At 36.3% G+C, this 12,486-nt stretch overlaps 1 protein-coding gene across 1 annotated transcript in view; it reads left to right on the top strand.

Annotated features, from left to right (window-relative positions):
- CFAP47 (cilia and flagella associated protein 47) overlaps positions 1-12,486 on the top strand; it is a 963,244-nt gene that overhangs the window by 150,986 nt on the left and 799,772 nt on the right. Inside the window, exons 22-24 of the mRNA XM_069063838.1 lie at positions 4,723-4,885; positions 11,345-11,445; positions 12,425-12,467. Coding sequence (XP_068919939.1) covers positions 4,723-4,885; positions 11,345-11,445; positions 12,425-12,467 — 307 coding nt within the window. The remainder of the gene's footprint in view (positions 1-4,722; positions 4,886-11,344; positions 11,446-12,424; positions 12,468-12,486) is intronic.

Genomic DNA, 12,486 nt, shown 5'->3' with positions numbered 1-12,486 from the left:
GGCATTAAAGCTTAATTTACTTTGATGTGGAGGGCTTATTCCTTTTTGAGTTGTTTGCTCCTTTCTTCTACTCAGTTAGCTTTTGTCTGCCTCTATCAGTTAGTTAGTCTGCTGATTGTATCTCTTTGTATTCCTACTGTGTAATACGCTACACACAATAAATACTCAATAGCTTTTGATAATGTCTTAAATTATAGGGAAACATTTATCCATTTATAGTCCTCAATCCCCTTTCTCATCATTTGCTCCTTTGAAGAATGAAGTATTTTGTCGTTTTGACTAACTTTTGTATAATTACTTATTGTTACCCCTTATGGTCTTAATTACTTATCTGAAACTAATTACTATAATTGTTTTTCATTAACATCTTTCTTCCCTCAGTATCTATTTCCAGGTAAGTCAACCTGCTTAAATGACTTCAATTTTCTCTTTATCTTAGAGCCTATTTTCAAGGTTGCTGTGCCTAGTGATAACAAAGCTTTTTACAATTATCCCAGGTTCTCATGCTGACACATTGCTATTAGTGCTTTTACCTTGGAGTGTCTTGCCCAAAAATAGTGCTGTCAGACAAAAGTGTGGGGAAAGGTGATTTATTTTGTTAGTATTTTCTATTAACATATTTTCCTGATTTTACCCTGGCTTCATATTTTTAGTAAATTGTCTATTATGTGTGATTAATGTATTGATTGGTTGTGGGGGAGAAATTAAGAGAGCGTGTCCCAGAGCATTATTAGATATAATTAATAGATATAAACCCAAAACTCAGTTGTAAGGTCCTGAGAGTAGCTAGGGAGTGAAATGTTGTCTTGGTTTTGGCTGGATCTCAATTTTTTTTTTAATTTGTGAAATTTTCATTTAAAAAATTGGGAATCTTCTTTTACCTTTCTTTTTAGCAAGGCTATCTTGAGATTAAGTTCAGTTGTGGATATTTTGTCTGGTATAGGTATGACCAGGTTTAGAGTCACTGAAGATAAATGTAGTCAAATATCCAAAAAATTGATTAATAAGAGTAATAGATATTTTTTGGTAATTAATGTCTTAGGGTTGTAGTTGTAGTTGGCATAATTCTATCATATTTCCTTATCTTTTCCTGAGTAGATAAATCTGATGATTGGCATATTGGGATCAAAGAAAGTATGTCAAAAGTGTTTTTAAACTCTTGTAGGAAAACCTACATATCCAATAGAGGATTCAATTTCTTGTGAAGTATAACAAAATGGTGGTGTTATTTGGCAGAACTTGATTATAAGGTGAAGTGCCACTCCTTATTTGGTTGATCCTCACCCTCAATGTGGACATAATCATGTCTATCAACATCTCTATCAACTTTTTCCTTTAACTGGCCTCATAGACTTTATCTTCTCTTAGTCCACATCTCTAGAGATTCAGGACAATTTTCCTTAATTATTGCTTATGTTATTGTAACAAGCTTCTTTTTTTTATCATAACTTTCAGTTTGTCTGATTATTTTTGTTTTCCTGATCTATTTTCTGAATCTGTTGTTTTTATTATAAGATGTTTTACTTTTTCTTCTATTTTTTCATTATTCATATTTTGTTTAATTATTTCTTGATCTCTTATAATTTTGCTGTCTTCACCTTGCCCAATTCTAATTTTCAAGGTATTAATTTCTTCTTTAAGTTTCTGAATCTCCTTTTCTAAATGGTTGACTTTCCTTTCATAATTATCTTGTTTTTCTGGTATTATTATTGTTATTTTAATTTTTCCTCCATCTCTGTCATTTGATTTTTAAAATCTTTTTAAAGATCTTCTATTAATTCTTTTTGGGCAGGTGACCATTTGACATTACTCTTTGGGAGTTTCTTTATTTCAATATCATCCTCTGAAGATGAACCCTGTCTTCTCTATTCCTATAATAGCTTTCTATAGTTGAATTCTTTCTCCTTTACCTGTGCATTTTTTGTTGTAATACCTTAATTTTTGTAATCACCTCTATCCCTGGGATATGGGAGATGGTGCCTCTTGCCCTAGATCTTCAGTTCTTCCCTCTAGCCTGGAACCAGAGCCAAACCTCCAACCTCCTGTAAGTGCCCACAGTCAGGGGCTTTCTGCCCCACTGCCTCTGTACTCACTAGGCATGTGCTGGTTCACTATCACCCCTGCCAGTCTTTTCAGCACAGCTGGGTCTGGTGCTCTTTCTCAGTAGAGGTTCCTTTGATCTTCCTGGTCTAAGACTCTTAATTCCCCTCACTATGCCAGGAGTAAACATTCCTCTGAATGCGGCCAAGGCAGACTCTCAAACCAACTAATCCCAGGGCTTGCTGCTTATTGTTAAAATGGAGCTGTTTACTTTTCATAGAGACCAAATCTTGTCCTGGAATTTTTCTTCTGATCTTTTCAAATTGTCCCAGGAAGACCCCTGTTGTACCCCATTCCTATTTATTTTTACCTGGAATTTGTTCACCCTAAAGTGCTATTTTATCTCTTTTGTAGGGAAAAATCTAAAGAACTTAGAATTTTCTGACCTACTCTGTTATCTTCCCAGAATCCTCCTCTCCAGCCTGCCCTTTCTAGCAAATAGATTATGGTATGTGGTCCTGGGCTATGGGACGTACTTGCAGGTTGAGGCCTGTACACAGATTTGGACTAGAAACCATGAAACAACCTTTGTCAGCCTAGCAAAATAATCTAGGGCATTCCATTTGCTTTTGGTATAGAGGAAAGATGACTCCATCCACTTCTCAAGCCAATGATTTGTTTCTCATGAGCTTTTACGAACTCTCTGTAGAGTACCTAATCTTGTAGCAGCCTTGTCCTCCGACATTGCTATGGTTTCATTTTATGATCTCTAACTCTAAGGCACTTTTGTGGAACCTGCAACAAAGTTTAAGGATTCCATATGTCTGTTTTACTCTAACCTTCCTGCAACAATCCACCAAAAATTGGAATCTGTTCTCCTATACTATCTTTAACAGAGAAAAATAGCAACTAAATAATATTTTCATTCTTTATAGCAGATTACTCCTTACTCTTTCAATGCCCCTAACTTTTTTATTTTATATTTGTTCTTTCATATCCATAATTTTCATCTGTTTTTTAATATCCTTTCCCTGCAAGTGCTACTCCATTTTATTTGATGCCATTAAATTAGTAATGTTGTTTGGAAGGAACTAAGAGGTCATTTACTCTAACTCAGATTTGCTTGTGTGTCACCCGTATGTTCTACCCACCAAATGGTCATCTGGCCTTTGAGGACCTTTAATGAAAGACAATCTTCTTCCTCTATAGTAAGTCTGTTCCATTTTTGATTATGCTGGTTGTTATGTCCTTTTTCTCTGCTACACACTCCATAGACTTTCATTTCAATTTATAGTTAATTCTGTAATAATTAAAAATTAAGGTAGACTGAGGTACAAAGTTCTGAGAATGATCAGTTTATTTGTAAAGTGTGAATTTACCAATAAATAGGACCCCAGCTTCCTCGGCAAAGCTAAGACTGTGCAGGAGGGAGACAATTCTTTTTTATAATTTTAGTGAGTACAGAAAATAAGAAGACTAGCATCATAGGTGAAAGAAAATATGATTGGATAGATATTGGGAATGAGTGCTAGCAACAGACCTCTCTTTCCCTCCTGTGACTAAGAAATATTCATTGTTTGAGTCCAGCTCCATCTACAAGGAAAGAGACAGCAAGCCAGACTTCTTTAGAAAAAAAAAATCAGACTTCCTTTAAGAATAACTTGGTGGTGTAACAATACTAGACCAGACTCCCTTGTGTCCATCTGCATCCTTCCAGGGTAACAAATTCCCTTGATACAAGAATAGGACAGTGATTAACAGAAGAATTGCATTTTTAAACTTAACTCATTACTGGCCAGTTAAATTTCTGAATTAAGTTCAGAGACAAGGAATCATGACTTAGGCAGTTATAGGATAAGATCAATTAATTATAAATAGGATCAATTAAAAAAAGACACAAAATCAATCTGATTATTTCACTTCTGTGATTCTTTGAATCTCCTCTGGGAAATTAATTATTATTCCTATTTTGATCCTTTTAGAATTTCTTCCCACTTGTGTTCCTTTTCCTTTGTTATTATATCAGAATATGAGTGAAAAATACTGATTTAGAAATATTAAATGCCATGCTTTGCTTCTTTCTCAATACCTCTCACTTGTGTTCCATTCCTCATTGTTATTACAAGTATATTTATACAACTTGACCATAACTCAAAAGTGAGAAGCCCTGACTCTCAAACATCAGGGTTGAATTCATCTATAAGATGAAATAATATTAATATTAATGCAAAAGAACAATTAAGTTTTTCATCTTTAATTAAAACCTCTTTATCCTATTTATTTAATTTAAAATGAAGGTCTTTAATTTTTTTGGTGGGGAGGAGCTACATTTTATTTATCTGAAACCTTGAGACCATTCAAAAATGGGAAAGTTTGATTGGCTATTGTCTCTTTAATTGATAATTTGTTAAGTCATGTGGAAAGATTTTGTCTAATATGTCTTTTCTAGGGAAAAGGACATGGAGGATGTAGTCATTGAGATCCTGGAAATAGCTGGTTGTGGAACTTTGATTTATCTGATTAACTTTAAATTAATAGAGAAAAATTGATTAAACAATCAAAACCTATCCCTAAGGAAATAATTTAAATAGTATTAGAAAGTGAAAGATATTAGTGTCACAAGATAATCTATTACACAATATATTAGAGTAATCATGGATTATATATATTTTTGTCCCTTAGGTGGCAGCATATGACTTCAGTCTTCCAATTAGTGTTAATTTCACTGAGTCGTCAACGCTCTCCTACCTTTGTTCTACATCACATTCTTTTGATACTCAATTGTCGCCTTCTTTAGTCCCGTTAATAGCTCCACTGGTACCACCATGTAGTGTCAAAGCGATTGGTAGGTAAATTGAATGATTGGGACAAGGTTTTGGATACAAAATATTTGGGATGTATAGAAACTTTGGGAATGCAATTAAATTTATATTTCAGACTTTAGAAAGAACAGAAGCTAGGTTCTATGAGACTTTTTAAAAAAATACACCACAGTCATATTATGATCCATAGCAATGACTTCATATCATTAGTGCAGACAGAACAGAGGATGTTCACGTAACTCACATCAGGAAAGTGTACTTAATTTAATTAATTTTTATTTTTACCCTAACTGCAATTATTTCTCTTCTAGTGTTTTAAAATGCACAATAAAGAGATTTTGGTTTTATAGAGATTGAAAAGTTTCTGTCATGAATTAAAGTCAGTCAATAAAAATTCATTATATCTACCATGTGTGGGGCATTGTGCTAAACACTGGGCATACAAAGAAAGGTAAAACATATTCCTTGCTCTCAAGGATCCCTTGACTTTATGAGACTAAGTACAAACAAACTATGTACAGGATGGAAATAATTACCAGAAGGAAGGCACTAGAATTAAGGCTGATTGGGAAGAGTTTCTTGATAAAGGTGAGATTTTAGTTGGGACTTGAAGGAAGCTAGGGAAGACAAAAGGTAGAAATGAGGAGCTTATATAGCCTTAGTGTCTAGAGGACAGCCAGCAAAAATGTCTGGTGTTGTGGATAGAACGTCTTGTTATTGCTAACTGGATAAAGTATATACATGCACAGATATGGAAAATTATTAAGATATTGAAATGTCTTTATTAAAGTTCTCGAATACTAAAATGACATTTCCTCCTATGCTTTGTCCTCAGCCTATTACTATATTAAGTAAAGTAGAAGGTTAACAAAATCATATGAGATTTCTTCATTTCAATTAATCAATCACTCAGCAAACATTTATTAAGTGTTTACTATGGGGTGGGCAAGGGGTTAAGCACTGGGATACAAAGAAAAGCCATCAAAAAGTTCACGTTCTAATGGGCGAGACAAGTATATAAATAGGTTCATTGAAGATACAGAGTAGATGGAAGGTAACCTGATAGAAGACACTAGCAAGTAAAAGTCTCAGAAAGCACTTCCATAGATAGTGAAAATAAAATTCTCGACTTCTTTCAAGACTCAGCTAAAAGAAGTGGAAGTAAGGAGAAAACACATTCTCCTACCCATGGGCTGTGGTTTGCAAAGGCACAGAAATGGAAACTGGAGTATTGTGTGCATGGCACTTGAGCCAGCTGTTAGTATGTTTGGATTGAAGGGCATGGATGGAGTAATACCTATAAGACTGGAGAGGTAGGAAGCTGCTAGGTGGTAAAGAAGACTTTGAGACACCAAACAACGGAGTTTATATTTGGTTCTAGGGGTGATAGAGAATGATTGGAGTTTATTGACTAAGAGAGTGATATGATCAGACCTATGTATGAACAAATTAGTTTGGCAGTTGTGTGGAGGATAGATTAGGGTGAGTAGAAACTTGAGACAGGGAGACAATTTTTAAGGCTATTGCAGTAGTCCAGATTAGAGATAATGAGGATATGAACTAGGGAAGTGGTTGTATGAGTGGCAAGAAAGGGATGTTACCAGAAATGTTGTTCTGGTAGAAACAGGTAATTAGATATATGGGCTAATTGAGAGTGAGAACTCAGGGATGAGACTCAGGTTGCAAATCTGAGTGACTGGGAATTTTGGTGGTATCTTTGACAGTAATGGAGAAGTTTGGAATGGGATGAGGTTTGAGGGAAAAAAAAAAAGATGCCTAAGGGACAGCTAGTTTGAAATGTCCAATATGGAGTTAAAAATGTGGGACCAAGCAATGGGGAGAAACTAGAGTTAGATATAGAGATTTGGAATTTATTATCTTGAACCCACAAAAGCTGATACGATCATCAAGTAAGATAGTGTATAGAGAAAGGAGAAGAGGATTCAAGACAGATTTTGGAGACATCCATGGTTAGTGATTGTGACTTGGAAGAAGATCCAGCAAAGGAGGTTGAGAAGACAATGCCATTCAGCTAGAAGGAGAACCCACTGAGAGCAGAGCCTGGAAAACCTGGAGTGAAGAGAGTGTCAAGGAGAATAACTTTATATAGTGTCAAAGGCCACAGGGCTCTCAAAAAGAATGAGGAGCTCTGGCCATAGAGACCCAGAATTTCTTAAATTTACAAAGTTTCGTCCAAGATGAGCACATTTACTTTAAAAATTATATCAACCAAGGACAGGAGAAGGCAGTCAGGGGCCTAGGCTAAAGTCCTCAGCTCTAGTTTCCATGTGGGTATTAACATCACAATGCCCAAGTGGCTTAAGGTCAGTCTTTTCAAACCCCTCCCTGGAAGTGTAATGTTAATGGGATTTAAGATCTTCTCTGCCTATTAATTGGCCTCAGGTGGAGTATATATACTCTCAGTTGGTATTCTGCTTTGGGGGCTCACTTATGAGAAGGATCTTGTGATTCCCTGGTTGAGATTCTGAAGCTTCTGAGCTTCAGAGATCCCTGACTGCTCAGACTTAAAGACTCTCTTGATCCATGGATATATATAAATTGAATAGTTGATTCAGGCAGAGCCCTGTCTGTTGGTCTTTATTTCTCTGCTTGTATTTCCTCTGTTTGTATTTTCTCTGAAGTTCAAGGTGCTGACTTTTCCCCTGAACTAGTGAATATAATTAAAAAATGTTGTTGACCCCTTAAACAACTATCTTTCCTAGTGAAACAGATCTAAGAACCTATGCTAGCAGACATGGCTATGCCAGTGTGGTTGCCACTGCAGGAAGTTTGGTAATTATTCTATCTGGAGAGTCATTGGAAGAGAGTCATCTGGAAGGGAATCTTCTTTTAACTGACATAGCAGTCTGCCCTCCTGTTGCTGAACTATCTGAAAAGGGAATGAAGGGACCACTTAGGACCTTCTGTGTCAAGAAAGAGCTCATTTTAGCTCTCTTAGCTTCAGCCAGGCAGTTCATCCTCTCCAAAGGACCCAATTGCTGACTCATAGATGTGGTCAGCCAGAAGAAGACAGGGGGTATCTGTGCAAACTTTATATACAACAGGTTACAGATGACAATTTTGGAGCAATTTCAAATGAATGATGAGATTGAAAGCCAGAATGAGGAGAAAGTTGAGAAGAGAGGAAGAAGAATTAGAAGCATCTCATATAGATTGCTCCTTTACAGACTTTAACTGAAAAGAGGAAGGCAGATATAGAATGATAGTGTCAGAGTTGGAATTGGAGGAAGTGGGGATGGTAGGATTTAGTGAGGGATTTTTTCAGGATAGGGGAAACATGAGCATGTTTGTAGGTAGCAGGAAATAAACCAGTATTTAGGGAGAGAATGAAGATTATAGTGGTGGCAATCTTCTGGGGAAGACTGGAGGGGAATGGCATCAAGGGGTTGGTGTCAGCAAGTAGAAGGTCCTTCACTTGTTGTAAGTTCTGAAATCAAAGAATGAATTACAAAACTGTAAGTGTAAATGTACTTATGCACATGATATACTTTAGTATTTTATTTAATTAGTGCCATGACTTCCTTTTAAGTAAATAAGATGCTTTTCTTCTAATTTTCTTTTCTGAATTTTACATGAGTTTCCAACTTCAGCTTAGCAAACTCAACTTTCAAAATAATATATCTATTTTCAGTTGAGTTAAAATAATGAAAACTTAACTCACTGAATCAGCAGCACTGGTTGTTATGTTGTCTTGTACATTATTATGTTGTTTAGACATAATATCAAATTATAACCTGAAATGACCTAAATCTTTGCAGTCTGTGTATGTGTGTGTGTATATATACAGATGACATGAACTAATTTGAAGAAAAAAGTTTGATGTGGGGCCTAAAAATATAATAAAAACTGTTAAAATTTATTGTAACATTTCAAATCCTTAAGATTTAATCAGTGTGAATGAATTCTCCCAACCAGATCAGAACTCCTCCACTCCTTACTGGATGTTTTTTTTTTTCCAGTTCCTATGTCTATGGTGAACCTCTTTGAAGTTATCTAGTCTGGACCTTAATCAACAGCTTACCATGTACTTGAAGCATTTCTAGGCAGTTCTCAGCCTCAGCATTACTTTCCCCACCTGTCCTATCTTGCTATCTCTTCCTCTTCATCTCTTGCATCAGACCAGTTTTCTTTTTTCTTTATTTTCTTTTTTTTTTTAAAGCAATCAGGGTTAAGTAACTTGCTCAAGGTTACACGGCCAGTTATTTCTGGGTGTGGTGCTAAGTATCTGAGCCCGGAATTCAATCCCCAGGTCGTCCTGACACTGGAGCTGGTGATCTTACTCGCTGTGCTACCTGGCCGCCCCAAGACCAATTTTCTTTACTCATGCAGCTGCCATTTTATTTCAAGTCCCCATCTCCTCTCACTTGTACCATTTCAATGGCCTCATAATTGGTATCACTGCCTCAAGTGTCCTCCCTCTCCAATCTTTCCTCTACCTGGCTGCTGAAGTGATTTTCCTTAAGCACACACAGATCTGACCATGCCACTCCACTATTTAATGAAGTCCAGTGATTTCCTTTTACCTTTAAGATCAAATACAGACAAATCTTTTTAGCATATAAAACCCCTTATAACCAGACTCTGACCTATCTTCCCAGTCATTATACATTACTCTTTTTACACTTTTTAGTCCTGCCAAATTAGCTGCCTTGCTATTTATTCATCATACACACGCTCTATTTCTGCTTTTGCATGGATGCTTTTTATTAATCTGGAACGTACACCATGTTCCCCTCTACAGATTCAAATGCCTAATTTTCTTCAAAGTCCAGCTCAAGGGCCTCCTCATATATGTGGCCTTTTTTGATGTCAGCATATGTGAATACCTTCATCTGCCCCTAATTAACTTGGTCCTTTCCTCCATATATTTTGTTTAGGTTTACAAATGTTGTCTTTACTGACAGAATATACACTCCTTGAGGTCCAGGGTGGTTCCATTTCTATCTTTGTATCCCCAGCTACTGGAGGATACATTAGTCCTAAGTTGTGCACCAAGTATAGAGCCTGACACAGGGTAGGCACTTAATGAATGCATGCTGATGGATTGATCACTCATAGAGTACAAAAATTAGTATTTAGAAGAAACCTATAATGGCAAGCAAAGAAATACTTAGTGCCTTGTTTCAGCTGAAGTTTCTTTTAAGCTTTGCCCACAGTTATATCAAGTTCTTGTTAAGAAACAAAACTTGTGAATCCCACAACTTGTGAACCCCATAACCTGTGAACCCCTGTTGCTGATGCAACAGGAAGGAGAGAAGCTAATGACCATATATAAGGAGAAGCCCAAGCTGAGAGAGGGCAAAACTGAGAAGAATTGAGAAGAGAACTCTTGTGGTGAGGAGAGAACTTGTGGTATCTCAGCACTCTATATTTGTCTGTTATGTCTGTATTGATTTTTGTTTGTGATACTTTGTACAGAAGCCCTGGGACCTTACTGAAAGCCCTGAAAGAGGATTTTCTATTTGTCTGTTTACAGAAGTCCTGGAAGGGGGTCTTGGAGATCTTGGGACTTTACTGATGATTTGTGCTGACCTTATGGACCTTGTTTGTGGGTCTGTATTGATTTCTATGCTAATGATTTGTGTTGACTTCTTGGACCTTGTTTGTGAGTCTCTGTTGATTTCACAGGCAGATAGTGAATTGATGATGGTGCCAGCAATGTGAATGAATGTTGTTTTGGCTCTGTTAAGCTTTGTCTTCCCAGAAACAGAAACTTCAAAGGACTTGAGGTGGACTGGACACTGGGAGCTTCAAAATGGAATGGGAACTGGACAAGGCACTGGACAAGGAACTGGACGAGGGGCTGAATGAGGAGTTGAGAGCTGCCTACTTTTGAATCCAGGTGGCAGTTGGGTAGATTCAGGCAGGAGCTATACCATGGAAGAGGAACCATGGAATCTGAGAACCAACCTTGAGTTGAGATGAAAAAGACCTTTCCTTGGGTACTTGATGCCAACTGAGAATATATTTACTGTGGCCTAGAGGTGGAGAACTTTGACCTTTTAATTTGTGTCCCTTGTGGAGGCTTGCTCCTTAAGGATGATTGAGTTCAGGACTTACTGAATGATAACTTTTGTTTAAAACTATGTGGCCACTTTGGTGAAAACTATGTGGTCACTTTAGTGACAAGTTATTTTTTTATAACATTGTGAATGCTGTACTTTGGTTTCCATGAATGTTTTGCCTTAGTTTATGGCTGAATAAATAGAGAGTTCACTATACTATGTAATCAGAATCTTAAAGCTGTTCACAGTAGCAGCTCTCTGGAAAGCTATTGATGCTTGGCTTTATAGAACCTTAGAGAAACCTTAGGGGTTTTATAGAAGTAAAAATATTCTGGTTCTAATATTACTTATTAAATATGCTTGGCTTGAATTTTTTCAAATTGAATAATATTTTGAAAATTAGTGATGTGTTGGTATTATGAATGATAAATATGGTAATGTTTCCTTTTTTCTTAGTTTTACAGCCACCACTGAAATTATCCAGTACATATTTTTCCTTTGAATTTCCTTTAAGTAATGTACCACTGGATTTTTGTAACGAAAACCAGAATAATCAGGTTGGTATACAAAATTAAGTATTTTTATAATAGCGTTTATGTATATCACTTTTAATTTATTGGGTGAGCTTTTAAATACCACATGATAAAAGTGATCTCCTTTGAGGAATTTTATCACATTTGTTATATGCATACTAAATGGAGAAATATATTAGTGTTATGCTTACTATCAGCTTTAATATGTAAAGGAAAAAAGTGAACATTAAGATATTCTAAGTACTTAATGAGACATGGTACCTACCATAAAATGCAGGATAAATATATGTATATGTATAAAGCTATCTAGATATCTGTATTTGAATTGGACCTGTGATTTCTTCATTAACTTCAGAGGGGAGTTCCAGTGATCTTGTGACTTATAGACACAGAGAACTGTAACTTATATTCTATTTTTTTTGGAGGCAGTTGGGGTTAAGTGACTTGTCCAAGGTCACATAGCTAGTAAGTATCTGAGGAAGGATTTGAACTCAGGTCCATATGACTCCAGGACCCATGCTCTAACCACTGTGCCACCTAGCTACACTTACCAAGTTATATTCTTTTTTTTTTTGCTTTTTTGGAGGACAATTGGGGTTAAGTGACTTGCTCAAGGTCACACGGCTAGTTTTTGTATTAAGTGTCTGAGGCCCAATTTGAACTCAGGTTCTCCTGACTCCAGGGCTGGTGCTCTATTCATTGTACCATCTAGCAGCCCCCCAAGTTATATTCTTAGAGAGACCATATATTGTGTTAGATATAGAGGCATCATTGGAGTCAAGAAGACCCAGGTTCAAGTTGTGCCTCTGACACATACTGTATGACCCAGGAAAAGTAATTTAATCTTTCAGTATCCTAGGCAAACTTATAAGACCCAATATGGAAACTCCATAATCTAAATTATTATGTTTTCTCATTGACATACCCACACACATATATAGGTGGAAAAATATTAAACATTATAAAATGCAGACTTGTATTCATCAAATAAACAATATTTCAGTCCTATTTTATTCCATTGTCCCCACCATCTCTGGGCCCCAACAGCTTCTGTTTCTGCTCTAA

The sequence above is a fragment of the Petaurus breviceps genome, unplaced genomic scaffold (assembly GCF_028583685.1).
Source record: "Petaurus breviceps papuanus isolate PSGF00001 unplaced genomic scaffold, PetGlider_PUasm1.0 90603, whole genome shotgun sequence".
In the NCBI taxonomy this organism is placed as follows: Eukaryota; Metazoa; Chordata; class Mammalia; order Diprotodontia; family Petauridae; genus Petaurus; species Petaurus breviceps.
The sequence above is the reverse complement of the archived record's forward strand: the minus strand, read 5'-3'. Positions and strand labels throughout refer to the sequence as shown.